General features: G+C 39.6%; 1 protein-coding gene across 2 annotated transcripts in view; it reads right to left on the bottom strand.

The window, feature by feature from the left end:
• The window catches only part of ARHGEF28 (Rho guanine nucleotide exchange factor 28), a 311689-nt gene that overhangs the window by 14046 nt on the left and 282055 nt on the right, over nt 1–15588 (bottom strand). For both annotated transcript variants that reach the window (XM_067730988.1, XM_067730989.1), the window contains one exon: nt 14070–14370. In XM_067730988.1, coding sequence (XP_067587089.1) covers nt 14070–14370 — 301 coding nt within the window. The remainder of the gene's footprint in view (nt 1–14069; nt 14371–15588) is intronic.

Here is a 15588-nt window from a genome sequence, read left to right as displayed (position 1 = left end):
AGAATGTCAACAGGAAGAGGTGGCCTCGGGAGGAGGTATTTTAGGTAGAGCTCACCCCTACTGCAAAGGGGAGGAAATGCTGGATGCCATAAGAAAAGAGAGCTGTTGGGTCTGGTGGAATTATGAGTTAGGGCAGATAAATCAAAGGGGTGGGGATGTGTTGGAAGATTGTGGAGGGTTTTGAATGGGAATGCTGGGAGTTTTAACTTTAGGAGGTAAGTTTTGCAGCTGCTGGTGATCAGGACCCTTCTATGGTCCCGTGTCTATCTACATACTTGGCTTCACCTGCACATGTAGGTCCAAGGCAGGGTCAGAAGGGAGCTGTTATTCCCCATTTTTCATCTGCTTGGAATAAGCCCACATTTAGCCAGTCATGTTTCCATCCCTTTGATGGACAGAACATTATTTATTTTTTCAGTTAGGAGAGGGTGTGTCAGAAGGAAAACTGTTTTGAGCTTCTTGTCCATTCACTCTTCAATCAACACTGAGTGCCTAGTATGTGCCCTGCACTGGGTCGGACACCAGGGAAACCGAGTTGAACAAGACTTTGTCTCAGCACCCAGGAAGTTTATAGCCCATACAGTCACTTCAAAAACTGTTCCAGTTTCTTAAAAGCTAAATAGGCACCAATTCTAGGATGAATTCTACTCCTAGGTATTTATCCAAGAAAAGGGAAAACATAATTCACAAAAAGCCTTGTACAGACTGCTTATAGAAGTTTTATTTATAAGAGCCAAAAACTAGAAATAAGCCAGGTATCTATCCACAGAAGACTGGATAATTGTGGTAAATTCATCTAAGCAAGATTCCTTAGTAATAAAAGGGAACCAATTACAGATTCATGCAACAGCATGGATGCATCTCAAAAACAGTATGTTGAGCGAAAAAACCCTGGACACACAAAGCTACGTAGTATTTGATTCCATGTCATTCTAGAATAAGCAAAATTAACCTGTGGTTGATGGAAAGCAGATGAGTAGCTGCTTCTGGGAGTGAAGGTTGGTTGGTAAGAGGTAGAAGGGAGCTTTCTAGAGTGATGGCAGTACTCTGTGCCTTGAAATTCTTTCCACAAAAATGATTGAATAATAGAGTTAATATCTGAGCATTCAATGTATGTAAATATCTCAAACAAACAATATATAGCAACTTAAGAGTCCAGAGGGAAAACAAGTGACAAAATATGGTGGACAGTAACACAAGGATTTACTGGACACTATAGAATCACAAGGAAGGCTCCTAACCCAGATTGGGAGTGTCTGGATGGGCATTTGGAGGAAAGTGACCCTGGAGCTGGGGTCTTGAAAGACGAACAAGAGTTTACCAGGTTGAGAATAAAGGGTGGAGGAGAGGATATTCCTGAAAGAGGAAATAGATGTACAAAAGGGGCAGATTTATGGCCTTTCACATAAATGGAAGAACTTCCTACGGCTGGACCACAGGGAGAGAAAGGACAGAGCAGCATGAGATGAGGCTGAGAGATCAGAGGTCAGATCAGGCCTCCAGGCCCAAGCACATAACCTCCTGCGCTTCATCAGCAATGACTAATTTCAGCACACGGTGCATTTGAATAAGCCCAAGGAAGGTGACCCAAAAAAGCCCTAAGAGGACTGGACACAAATCCTTATCCACAGGCCCAAATGCTGGCCGAGGGGCTAAACAAAACTCTATCTAAAATTCATTGTGTTGTATTTGGTATTCAGAAGACAACCCACGTGGTAAATCACGTCGGCATATGTCGTTTGGATTTCAATTGTTCCTACGGGAGAAAGGATGTATTTGAAGGGTGTGCCATGCACAATGAGTTTATTTCAACACCCACTTATATCACTGGTTTTCTTCCTAGTATACTTTAAGGGATAGTAGCCCTGCAAGGTTCTGGGCTGGAGAAGAGGATGTTGTGGTTAAATAGGTTTGGTATGTGCCACTTTTGGAGAGTCACAGTACACATGAGCACAATGAAAGTTTTGAAGAAGTTGTGTAGTCGCCAAACCGCCATTTCCCACTACCATCTGATTATGGGAACCTTCTATCATGTACTGTGGAATGTTTTTTGAGAAGTGTCTATTTAGATAATACTCCAATGAGACATAATATGTCCTTCAGGTCCCCAGAGCAACTATTTTGGAAGCGGCCCAGTGGATGAAGCAACTGAATGTTCTTCCTAATGCTCTGCTCCTTTTTTAACACAAGGTATAACAGTAACAGTGACAATAACTGTGTCTACTAAGTGCTTCCAAAGTTCTCAGAATTGTACGTTTCATCTTATAAAACCCTCATACCACCTACAAAGTAGATACCGTCAGAAGTCCAATTTTACAGATGAGGAAACTGACACACACCAAGTTTAAACACTTGCTTAAGTTTTCACAGGTGGTAAATCTGAACCCAGGCCTTCTATCTTCACCACTATGCCACTCAGCCACCTCCACTGTTCAATATTAATCAAGTTTATTCCTTCATGCATTCATTTGTTAATCTATTCATTGGTTCATTCGTTCAAATCCCTCATGTAAAAGTGAAGTACCAGAAAATACACCTAAAGTTCATTACATTGGAAAAAGCATCGTTTTAGTCTATGTTTGCTGAAACTTGGTTTAGGAGGTGGGAGAAGATGTATTCTTTATCTTTTCATCTTTGAATGACGGGGAAATATCACATCACCTACCTTCTTCACATGAACATATGTCTCGTCTTGACCATTCTGGTCAAAAATGATATTGCTAGTCAGGTTTCCGCCCTAGTGTTTTTTCTGGGTCCTTGTTGAATTAGTCATTTAATCAAGCGCTTCATGAAACAAATTTTCTGAAATTTTCCTGAACCACACATCCTCAAAGTTAGCCAATGGTCTAAAAAGATAAAATAACCATCTCTAAAAAAAATACCCACCATATCTATATATTACCTATATCTCTTATCTGAAGAGGAAATATTTTAATTTGAAATATTGTAACTCACTGGCAGCAGCATTTGCAAAAACCCTTCCATATTCCTATCAGAAGCAATGATAATTTCTTTGAGTAGGATAATTTTAATGTGATTTTTCCCAGTACTTTGCTCACACAGTTAAGATTTAAGCTTTTCCCCGCTACATCCATTAAGGTAATCACCTCATACCCAGCTCAGAGCAGAGGTAGCTCATAAAAGACAAATGTAGTATCTGATCTTTCACGATGCTTTACCTCAGGCTGCTTGTTCAGCATAAAATAACTAAAATTTTAAAAAAAATCTTTGCAGATAGTTGAGTGAAGTACCCTAAAAGGCAGCTAAACACACCCTCCCCCTTGCGGTACTGCTGCATTCTCCTTTCAAGGGGGATGGGATTCCAGTCCGCAGTCCTCGGGGACACATCAGTGTGTGACTGTACTTCCTCACACTGGAGCCCAAATGCAAAATAGGGCCTCATGATTATGCTGACTAACAGACCATCAGATTTTGGCCCAAACCTTCCTTTTGTTTTCTCCTTCCAAGCTATGTGCCAGTGAAAAGTAGTTTGCACATGCAAAACTTTGTGGGTGCATTTTAGAGCTCATGCTGAACAGAAGCATCAAGTGTCTAAAAATACAGGATAAGCGCTACTTTGTGTATAATCTATCATGCCAACCTGGACACATTAACAAGTAATCAAAAATAGGTTAACTATTTTTGGTAGGAATAAATTCATCAAGAGTCAGAAGTTTAATCTACTCATTGGAAGTAACGCAGCTTTAAAAGCCTTTCGTTTCTTAAAAGAAGGTTCCATTTTAATCAGATGGAATATATATTAAGAATTATACATTCCATATTCTTGTTATATAATAACATCCCCAAAACAGAGCCATATGGAAACAAGTCAAGAAAACACAACCTACATTTATCCAAGAGTTTAGGCTTACGTAATTTTAAGAATAGTTAATAGCTCCATATTTACTACACTAAAATAAGAAGAAAAAAAATCCAGCACAGCTAAACAGTTGACTGCAAGGGTGCGTCTGAAATGACAAGAATACAAGCCTAAGATCCTAAACACAGATTCATGAAGCTTTTGGCAAAGCCAAGTATGTGAAGTCTCTTTCTCCTTGACTCCTAATATCTCACCATCCCACCTTCTGCCATCTGCCTCTAGCAAATGTCAGTGGATTCCCAGGATGGAAGCATGTTTCCTTTCTGATTCATTCCTAAAAGACTCCCCAAAATATGGCCTACTGCAACTGAGCATGACTGCCCTGAATTCACGGGAAATCACCAAAGCCATAGTCTTCTTTCAGCCATCCAGAAGAATCAAGAATCCCTCCCATCTAAAGGACTGGTGTCTAAACCGAACACTTACAGACTCCTATACTGACAGCCCAAACCATCTTTGAGAAGTAGGAACTTCAAAATTCAGAGTCTACAAGAAAGTACTGAGGCTTCTGACGACACGTTAGAAAACAGAGCGTTAAAATCACCTCCTGATTTGGGGTTTTGCATGGACAGGGCTCTGAGCAGGCGATTCCTGTTTTTTGTTGCTGGCGGATTTATGAGACTCTTAGAACGCAAGGCCCTTATTGCAATGTTATAACATTCTGTGTGATTAACTGATTGCAAATCACTGCACAGGGTGCCAAGATCGCTGGTAGGAAGCAGGTCATTAAATAAAAGTAAAACTCTGCCAATGTTTTGCTTGTAAATGCTTCTTCCAAAGCTCTACAGCAGCACCAGTCCTTACAAAATGACCTCAATTCACCTGAGAAGTAGAGTCTCCAGTATTTTTGGCAGATGATCCAAATACTCTATATTTAATCCAAACATCCAGCATGTTATGTTTTAGGAAGAAAAACCTGTAGTGTAATGAAATTTGCACAAAGAGAGCTATGGAAAAGAGTGAAAATAATGAAATTCTGCACAGTCGTACTGTGAAATTGTTCAGCAAAAGGCTCAGGGTCCTATCTTGCAGAACTGGGAACCTCTGTAAGACCACATTTTTCCTTAGGTAGACCTTCAGACCAAGCATTAACATTTCAAATTAAATTGAATTAATATCTTACCTAGAAAGCGAATGGGTACCCGGGCCCCTTCTCCAAGCAAACTCCACAGTGATTTATCATGGCAAATTAGCATCTCCACAGATCAAAACCCAGGCCCCGGCTTACTTATTATCTGGCTCGAAGTCTGAGCAGAAAAACAGGACAAGACGTTGCCTCCTCAGCCAACTGTTTCTGGGGACTAACCAGCTGAGGACACATAGGTGCCTTTCAGTCAGTCTGTCTGGGGTAGAGCAAAGGGATATATTCCTTAAGATGCCACCACATTTAATTTTAAGGTTGCCATGATAAATATATGATCTTTCAGGCAATACTTTAAGGCTGACAAGTAGAAGGTGCTGCCAGGGAAACTGGTTCACATTCTAAGAGTGTACTTAACGAAACAAATACTAATTGTTTTGCCTGGGGAGATACATTGGACTGTTAAATAGGACTTAGCAGAAGAAAAAGGGTTTAAGAAAGTGTTTCACTGATGTTGAGCTAGCTGCCCATGTTTAATTTACTGGTGTTCAAGCTACTTTATGGTTAAAAAAGAAATGCCCCAGTGAACAGATAGGCTGACTAACTGTTGTTCATATAACAATTAAATGCTAAATTGTTTATGTGACATCTTCCTAAAAGGACAACAATGAATTCATTTCTACTTGTTTAGAATAAATTAAGGCATTTTATGGAGAATATGTTTTAACCGTTTGAGCTTTCATTTGCTACACATGGCCATGTGTGGCTATATGTACAATATTCTAAAGGGAAAAATAACTCATATAAGAAGATGCTCTCTAGAGGTGAACAAAGAGTACCTATATCAAATGATAAATGAGACTATATGTCTGAAGACAAATTTATTTCAACATTAATGAGGAAGAAAAGTTGGCAACTGTTAAAGTCTGCTACCTAGAATCCAGAAAGGTATTCATGGCAAGCAATTTTATAGTAATCCTGACATTTCAGGAATGCCACCTCACATATACCCAACTTACAAAAGTTTTCAAACTCACTCAATCCAGGTAGCTAGCCTGAAGCACTTGCCTACTCCACCTGTATTAACCCCCATCACACTCCACAAGTCTACTGGCTTTCCTCAACCTGTTTCAATGCCTCAGTCAAGTAAAGCTGTGTGACTCAAGCTCATAGTTGCTTTCATTTCTGCTAAAGAGTGTGGACCTTGACTCCTTCATTCATGCCACAAATTTTTATCAAATGTTCATTAGATGCCAAACACTGTGCACTGTGCTTTGTCAATTGTAATAGAGCAACGAACAAAGGAGATAAATGGAGCGCCCCACTCTCTTGAAGCTCATTCTACAGTGGGACAGGCAGACCTTACATAATTTATTACACATGTCATTAATTCAAATTATGAGAAGTGCTAACAAGGGGTGCTTCCTGGTGATTCTGAGCCTTGATTTTTATCAGTCTATACAGGACTAACAAGGACAAATTCAGGATAACTGAACTCAAAAAGAGATTAAGGTCATAAACCAGAACACAATTTTTAAATTTAAAATTGGTTTAAACCAAAATACTCCTGTTGGGTGTTCTCAACATTTTCTTTCTGGCAGGAAAGTCTATTCAGGGAACTCAAGTATTATCAGAAGTTTTCCTGGGGATATATTGATATAATGCAACCATTTATATAATGCAACCCATGAGGGTTGGATGTTCTGGAGATATGGAAGTTCTACAGATATGGAAGTTCTACATCCCAAGTTGAGATGTTCAGTCTTGCTGCCAAAATCTCTCTTACATTTGGTTCTGAAAACATGGTTGACTGATGTAACTTCTTCTCTCAGAGAGGAACAAAGGGAAACAAAATGCTGTGACTCATTTCCTAAGACAGTTCCAGTGATATACTAACAAACACCTCCTCTTAGACCAATATGGAAAAGTAGTTAACCCTTTATATTCTAATCTATTTCCAGTCGGAGTAAAAAAATTCCCCAATTTGCATATTTTTAAAAAATCACATTTGAAACTATTGGCTTCCTGCTGACATTGAGGAGACATTTTCATTTCTATCAGCAGGCCACCTCTGAATCACAATTACAATGAATTCTTTCTACCAGGTAGGGATGAAGCTGAAGTTCACCGGATCCCAGAACATCCTTGGCAATTTTTTTCTTTTTAAGTTCTGCTAACACTTCCTTCTCTTTTGTACAGATGAGGAATTAAGGCTTAGGAATCACGCAGCAGCCATACGAGCCTGAGTTAGCATTTGAACCGAGGTTCTTTAACAGCAAGCCCAGCACTCCAGTGCAGGGGAAGATAACAGGACGGCTGCTTCAGAATCACTTAAGGAAAATGTCAGATACACAAATTTGCGGGCCCAGCCAAGTCCTACCAAATCAGAATCTCTGCACAGAGGAATTCATATTTCTATTGCCTTCTCCCAGAAACCATGGTACACAGCCAGCTACAGTAACCACGGTTCTAGCAGCCAATCCCACCCACGGCATCTCACTTCTCATGAGCCTCACAGTTAGAGGGTGGCCCTCCGTAACACCATCACAGAATTTGGGGAGCTGGAGTTGGGGGGGAAAAGTGAAAAAGAAAAGTTGTCTTCTTTGAAACACAGAGACAGCAACCACCATCTCACAGGATGTTGTAAAGGGCAAATGAGACCATGAATTCAAAATGTGCTTTTGAACGGCATGAAGTACCATATAATATTACATTAATTCACCGAAAGGTGAATTAACTGGGATGGAATTTCCAAGCCAAGAGGAACATAAACGTCTCAATTTAAGTGAAAAAGAAAGTACAGGTTAGACCATCTATTTTTACAAATAAAGTTTTACTGGAACACAGCTAATCTCATTCTTTTTTTTTTTAACATCTTGATTGGAGTATAATTGCTTTACGGTGGTGTGTTAGTTTCTTAAGGTACTGTCTATGGCTGATTTAGAGCTATAACGGCAGAGTTGACTATACGCGACAAAGACTGACGGCCTGAAAAGACGCAAGTATTCACTGTGTGGTCCTTTAAGGAAAAGTCTGCCGCGCCCTCTGAACCAGATGGTCATATTTTTCTTAGGCAAACATTAAACATCAGTCCTTAGCTGAACACCCCACATTTTAGGCAAGTCCTGAAAATTGAATTTTCACGGTTGGATGGACATGGGGGTGAGAGAGGAGACAGTCCCCAGATTCTGATTTGTGGAAGGCATGATGTTTTCTTTGCCCACTTTGGGTCATTGTCCCAGGAGTCATTGAGACTGACAGGAGCACGCCTTATCCTTCAGGTATGTTTGGTACCTAAATGGTTACAAACTTTCCTTGCAAACCCAACCCTTAATCACTTTGAGAGTAAAGCCCCACTGTACTAGAGAGGTCAAATATGTAACCCACAGACCACATATGTGTGTATGTACATGTATGCATATATGTACTTGTATGTAGGGTGGGTTAAGCTAAGGATGACCCAAGGTCAGGCCTAACCCCCTGGAATCCTTCATACTGAGTAGGTTCCCACTTTAGCAGCTTGTTCAAACCAAATTGGAAGCTCAGCGGGGATGAACAGCCAGCCACACAGCTGGCTGGCTGCCTCTGAATCCACCCACCTGCTGGTTTTGCTCTCCTGCTGTGTACTGGGCTCTATTCACTAAGGCGGGATGGCCCTGGCCCAGCTGGCTCACATAGCAAACCTGCCCCCAGAGAACTATGCAGTCAGGAAGTTGGCAGTCAGCACCCTTGGCTCACCAGGCTCTACAAGCAAATGGCATGTTTTCTTTTCCTGGTACAAAATCTGCAAAATCATCTATACTTGTCAGTGAGAAAAATTAAAATTAAGTCTTTGAGCCCAATTATCTATGCTCTAGTCATAACGCAGATGACCGAGAGCAAGCAGTATTTATGATTTCCTTTAAAATGTTAACCAAAGTGATAGCCAAGATTCTAGAAGAAAAGATAAAGAGCTGATCAATGATTTCCCAATTTTTACTTCTACAAACTCCCATAGATATATCTGGATAATAACTTGATGTCATATGAATATTCTCAACCCTTCAGCTTTGGTTTTATTTAAGCAATCCAAAATAAAGGCATCTAATATTCCTTCCCAATCATATAGAGAGTTCAAAATTCCCAAAGCTCTTTAATTAAGGTCTAGGTTTGGGAAAATGTCCTAATGAATATATAGACATTTTTCTGCCCTAATTTCTGTATTGACACAGGCTTGATAACATATACCTATATCTACAAATATAAAGAATATAGATATTTACCACAATTTTACTGTTACACATTTTTTTAAACAAAGTTTAGTTCACTCCCCTAACCAAGTTAAAAAAAAAAAAAGCTCAGATTGTTAAATTATAGTTCAAATATGGTACATTTTTTAAAAAATTAAAGCTTTCATGGCACCTAAAAACAGCAAAGAGAAAATAATAATTTTATCCTGTGTTAAAGGCTGAATTGTGTCCCCCCCCAAATTCATATATTAAAGTCCTAACCCCCATTACCTCAAAATATATTCGAAGATAGAGCCTTCAAAGAAGTAATTAAGTGAGGTCATTAAGATGGGTCCTAATCCAATATGGCTGATGTCCTTTAAGAAGATGAAATTAGGACACAGATTTGCACAGAGCAAAGACCATGTGAAGACAGGGAGAAGATAACCATCTATAAGCCAAGAAGAGAGGCCTCAGAAAAAGCAACCCTGCCAACACCTTGATCTTTGACTTCCAGCCTCCAGAACTTCATTATGGCAGCTCTAGCAAACTTATACATCCACCTTCTCAAATACTTCTTTGTCACTGAAGTCTATATTATCTAACGCCAGCTTCAGTTTTATGGGAAATTGCCTGTAGGTCTTTAATAAAGCTTCCTTCCACACAGATAACACAAATAAGGTACCCATTTCTGAATTATAGAATATTTTTAAAACGTTAGAAATTATCACGTACTCACTTCTTAAAGACTACTACTTAAATACTAACTACAGCACAGCCTTTTATTTGGAAATTTTCTATTCTATTTCCATATGTAAAAAACATGTCATTGAAAGTTTAACGCAGCTGTCTGTATTTTAAAAAATATAACAACATTGCCAAGATGAAGTATTCTGAATACAATGCTTTGAATTTGAAAATATTTTGATGGGCACCAAATTCTAACAAGCAGCAAAGCGAAACACTCTTCTGGAGTCCAAACTTGATAAATTTATTCTTTTTCCAATGTCAACTATGTGACTAAGCCATGAAATTTGGTTCTCGATTTAAATTTTATCATATGCGTTATGGCAAAACTATGATGCTTTAACTACATTGAAAAGGAACTTTTTAGGTAACCTGCAAATGTTGAGGTACAGATAAAAATATAACTGAAAAGGGAGACTAAGAAGATTTCAGATTATCATACCAGAAAGTATTTTCTCTGTTGATTAATGAAAAAAAGGCAAATATAAACTAAGAGAGACACTGAGTAAATAGTCCTAGAATTCTAAAGCTAGGAGAGAAAAAAAAAGGCACAGAAAGAATGTTTTTTGTTGGTTTTGCCTTTAAGAAGACTAATACAGTTGAGCATTTCATGGGGCCAATTACATAGCAATTGTCCTACAGGGACTATATTGTTTAAAGAAATTCAAATTTTCTGTAGTCTTGGCTAGTGTCCCTCAGAGGAGTGCAGATTAAGTTCCTAAGCCAACCATCTCTTCCACTATAAATAAAATCAAATACCAACTTGGATCTAATGTTCAAACATCAAGAATTTTGTTCATGAGACAACTTCCAAAACTGGAAAGTAAAGTTCTTTATAAAGTATTACCTTAAAAAATATTTACAAGTAACACAGGGATATTGTTAGGCAACACTAGAGAAACAAATGACCCTTAACAAAATGTGTCTTATGGGAAAAAAGTGAAGCTGAAGGGTATTTATATCTGAAGATCCTCAGAGCTCATGCAAGCACTGGCCACCACAGCCCAAATGATTGAGAAATATTTTCCAAATGGTAATATTAAAAAAAGAAGGAAGGGACGAAAACAACAACAAAGAACTGGACCTTCCTCATGAACATCCTGCCAGATATTACAATAGGAGTTATTCTAGTTCTACTCCAACTTCTTTTAAAAGGACAATTCAAAACAGCATTCTAGAAATTAACAACGTGCAGTGTAATGGTTCAGAGCATGGGCTCCGGAACCAGTCTTCCCAGTTCCTCTCTGGCTCTGCTATTTACTAGCTCTGTGGCCTTGGACAAGTCACTGAACCTCTCTGTGCCTCAGTTTCCCCCCTCGAATGGCGATAATAACAGAACCAGCTCAGTGGGTGGTTGTGAGTACTAAATGAATTTCTCCATGTCAGACCTTAGCACAGTGCTTGAAGTTTGGCAAGTGACATATAACTGTCAGTGGTGGCAGTGGTGGTGGAGATATTGAAAAACCAACTGAACACAAAGTGCACAGGAAAATGTCTGGTGAAGCTGGCTTGAACAAACTAAATGAAAATTCCAGTCTAGGTGACAGCTAAACACGTTAGAGAATTTTATGTACATACAATTTTTTCCACCAGGCTTACTGCTCCCAAAATTCCCATCTCCACTTATCTGAGCTGCTCTTAGGCACCCAGTACAAGACCAGACAAAAGAGCAAAGCATTCTTTAAGGAGCTCCCTGAAAACAGCTGAACTTAGGGCCTACTGATGAAACCACACCACGGTTAAACACACATTTAACAAAAACACCAGCCAAGAACAGGAGAGGCAAACTTCGTTAGCCAGGGTAGTTGTCACTGATGACCACTCACACAGAGATACAAGAGCAAATGTGAAAGCAGGGGACACTGACATGGCATCATCCTTGATTCTGGCACATGGACTGTCCCCCCCTCCCGCCTCCCACCCCCTCCCCCCCGGCCTACGTGGACAGCACAAGCAGAGTCTAGTGAAGACCACATCGGTGGCTTATGTTGAGCTACTTCTCTTTTTTTTTTGCGGTACGAGGGCCTTTCACTGTTATGGCCTCTCCCGTTGCGGAGCACAGGCTCCGGACGCGCAGGCTCAGCGGCTATGGCTCACGGACCCGGCCACTCCGCGGCATGTGGGATCCTCCCGGACCGGGGCACGAACCCGTGTCCCCTGCATCGGCAGGCGGACTCTCAACCACTGCGCCACCAGGGAAGCCCATTGAGCTACTTTTGATTCTAAGAACCGTGAAAACTCTGGAGTGGCTTGAACAATTTTATCTGGCCCTGACAACCCTCTTAAGAATATATATCCAATTTTCATTCCACTTCCCTACCACCTCCTTAATCTCTGACTTTCTTCTCTCTCCTCCAGAAACTGCTTATCACGCTTAAGTAAACAAACGTAAATAGGGTTTTCTGACCAGTTGCAAAACTCCAGCGCTTGACAGCCCACACTGCATTTCTGATCTAATCCCTCCTGCACACACCAGGACACTCCTGAGAGAGGAAGGCCAGAGTTGATTTTGCTCTCTTCTATCAATGTCCTGAGTGTCCTTGGCCTACACTGGACACAACATCTGAAGCTGAAGCACGTTTTCTCAGCATTTCCCTGGGCTATATTTAATTCCTTACATGTGGAGACACTGGTTTTGTATATTATTACTGTTTATTTCCTTAGTACATGTTCTGTCTCCTGTATGCAGGCTGCCAAATGTTTAAAAGCTTTCTACTTTAAAGCACAAGTCAACAGAAACAGGTAGGAGATACAGAAAAAGCAGAAATACTTCTTTCAAACACAAGTGTAATGTGGTTTAACTCAAACTCAGTTTCTGAATTATCCCAAAGCCAGTATGCAAAATCACAGTGACAACACAGAAAGCACTGCAGATAGCAACTTAATGAATCCAACACAGCAAAGCAGCATGTATCAAGAGAAGGCATTCTGCAATATGGTCTCTGTAGTGTTAGGGTTGCAACATAATACATTAAAGGGGTTACACTTTGCTACATTCTGCCCATTTTTTAAACCCCAATTCACTGTTCCATTTTGTTTCTTTTTTCTTTAAGGAATACTTGAAACGATACTTAAAGAACTATTTCATTCTCTCTTATATGCTGACAAGAAATAAGAATGTTACAGCAATGACTGAACAATGTAAAGAATTATCCACTGCTAAGAATCAACATACTTTGGGTTAGTAATACATCTACTTTCAGGCAGTGTCAGAATTATTTACTCTCTAATTCGGAGAAGCTGAACACATTTAAACCTTTTCATTGCTGACAAATTATCCTACTGACAAACTAAGAATAACTATGAAGCATGGAAACCAATCTCTGTCCAGTTCTGAAGAGCTCTATACCACTGCTTGTTTCACGTTTCTGAAACATTTTGCTGTCGGTGATTTATTTCCCATCCATGTGGCCAGCCATTTGTTTATTCTATTGCATGCCATCTGTTTTTCGGTAGAGAGGTTTTGAGTTCTTCTCATTCCCTACCTCATATCCCACAGAAAACAATTTATAATAGACATAGAGTTAAATCATTTGGATTCATGTGGAGTTGGTAACTCGAGCTGCCTTTCATTTATATTTGGCAAATGCTTTAATGGGATTAGCAAATTGTGTCATTACGAGGTACTTACGGAGACACAACACCTTTTTTTTTTTTTTTACAATGACAAATGATGTTAACAGTTTCATTTGGGGTATTTAACGGCAGTACAGAAGATTTTACTAACATTGCAGGAAATTGCCCCGAGAGACAATAAAGCCCTACCACAAACCCTGTCCATACCTTTTATTTCTGAGAGTCAACAAGTATGTGTATCAGGATGTGGTTGGGTCTACAGTGAGGAATAAATATCAAGTTGCTTCACTTTTCAAGGAAAGTTATTATTTAACCCACAGACCTAAAAACCCTGTCTGGTTCTCACATCTCAGTGGCATCCTCTAAGCCCTCCAACCATGGTCTAGTTGTCTCAATGCTCACAAGTGATGGCCCCCAGACTTCCCCAAAGAAAAGTTTATGCCACAAAGTCCAGCTCATCAGCACCAATTTATTCCCATTCTAGGGCCCACTTTGAGTTGCTCTAAAGAAGAGCCAACCATTCAGAAAAACAGCTCCTTGTGGAAACTATACAGATGATGTTTAAAGTATTAATTACCATTTTTACAAGAATCCTTGCTGCTTTGGTGGAGAGGGGGTATCTGATGACAGGACCCAGCGGCTATCCACAGTTCATGGCTGACGTCCAAGGGCTGAGAAATGTTCATCTTGAGGTCTACTTGATTTTCACTAGTCCTTACCAAATCGGAATGAGATATACTTGGGGGGTAAGTGGCATCCTGATGGATATCTGCTGGAGTCGGTTCGTTCAAAGTGTTAAGTGACATTTGCGCTAAAGCTTCATTGATGAAGAATGAATTTTCATGACATAAACCCTCAGATTGATTAAGTTCCATTACCTGTGTAAGAAAAAAGAAAAAACACAATAATTCTTCCAGCAATTTGCACCAGTTTTATAAAGTATTTATTCCTAACAGAATTTAGCAATCAAGATTTTAATGAGTGAGGTGGAAAAGGATATTACCCTTGACTCCCTCCTCCCATCCCCTTTTAATGAGCTAGTACCAAAAACTTCGATTGGCAACACACAGCATATCTTAAAAGAAATAAAAATCAAATGAAAAGACACATGCAGCTGTGTGCTCACTGCCATTAAAGTGTTTCTACTTTAAGGGAATAGCATTTTCACTTTTGCTAAATAAAAGTTGAAGACATTCATGTATACATAAAGTATTTGCAATAAATATAATTTAGCCAACTTGAAAGGAAAGTCAGATATAACACAGATCACTCTTAGAAGCTTGTCAACTTTTACAACTTTATGTACAGTATTTACAATAGCCAGGACATGGAAGCAACCTAAATGTCCATCAACAGATGAATGGATAAAGAAGATGTGGCACATATATACAATGGAATACTACTCAGCCATAAAAAGGAACGAAACTGAGTTATTTGTAGTGAGGTGGATGGACCTAGAGTCTGTCATACAGAGTTAAGTAAGTCAGAAAGAAAAAGACAAATACCGTATGTTAATGCACATATATGGAATCTAAAAAACGGTACTGATGAACCTAGCAGCAGGGCAGGAATAAAGACACAGACGTAGAGAACAGACTTGAGGACACAGTGAGGGGGAGGGGAAGCTGGGATGAAATGAGAGAGTGGCACTGACATATATACACTACCCAATGTAAATTAGCTAGTGGAAAGCAGCCGCATAGCACAGGGAGATCAGCTCGGCGCTTTGTGACCACCTAGAGGGGTGGGATAGGGAGGGTGGGAGGGAGGCTCAAGAGGGAGGGGATATGGGGATGTACGTATACTTATAGCTGATTCACTGTGTTGTACAACAGAAACGAACACAACTTTGTAAAGCAATTATATTCCAATAAAGATATTAAAAAAAGAATATAAAAAAATAAAAAGTATCTATGTGCACATAGTACAGAAAAGTAAACTCTTGGAACAAATGGAATTGTCAAGTATGGTTCGAGTGGGTGCAAAATGAAACACGGAACTTTTGCAAAGGCTTTATCCTGCCCAAACGTTAATCAGTATACGACCTACGTTAACTGCCGTTAGTGAAATGCATTTTGAATTTATAAGGTCAAATT

The sequence above is a fragment of the Pseudorca crassidens genome, chromosome 3 (assembly GCF_039906515.1).
Source record: "Pseudorca crassidens isolate mPseCra1 chromosome 3, mPseCra1.hap1, whole genome shotgun sequence".
Lineage (NCBI taxonomy): Eukaryota > Metazoa > Chordata > Mammalia > Artiodactyla > Delphinidae > Pseudorca > Pseudorca crassidens.
The sequence above is the reverse complement of the archived record's forward strand: the minus strand, read 5'-3'. Positions and strand labels throughout refer to the sequence as shown.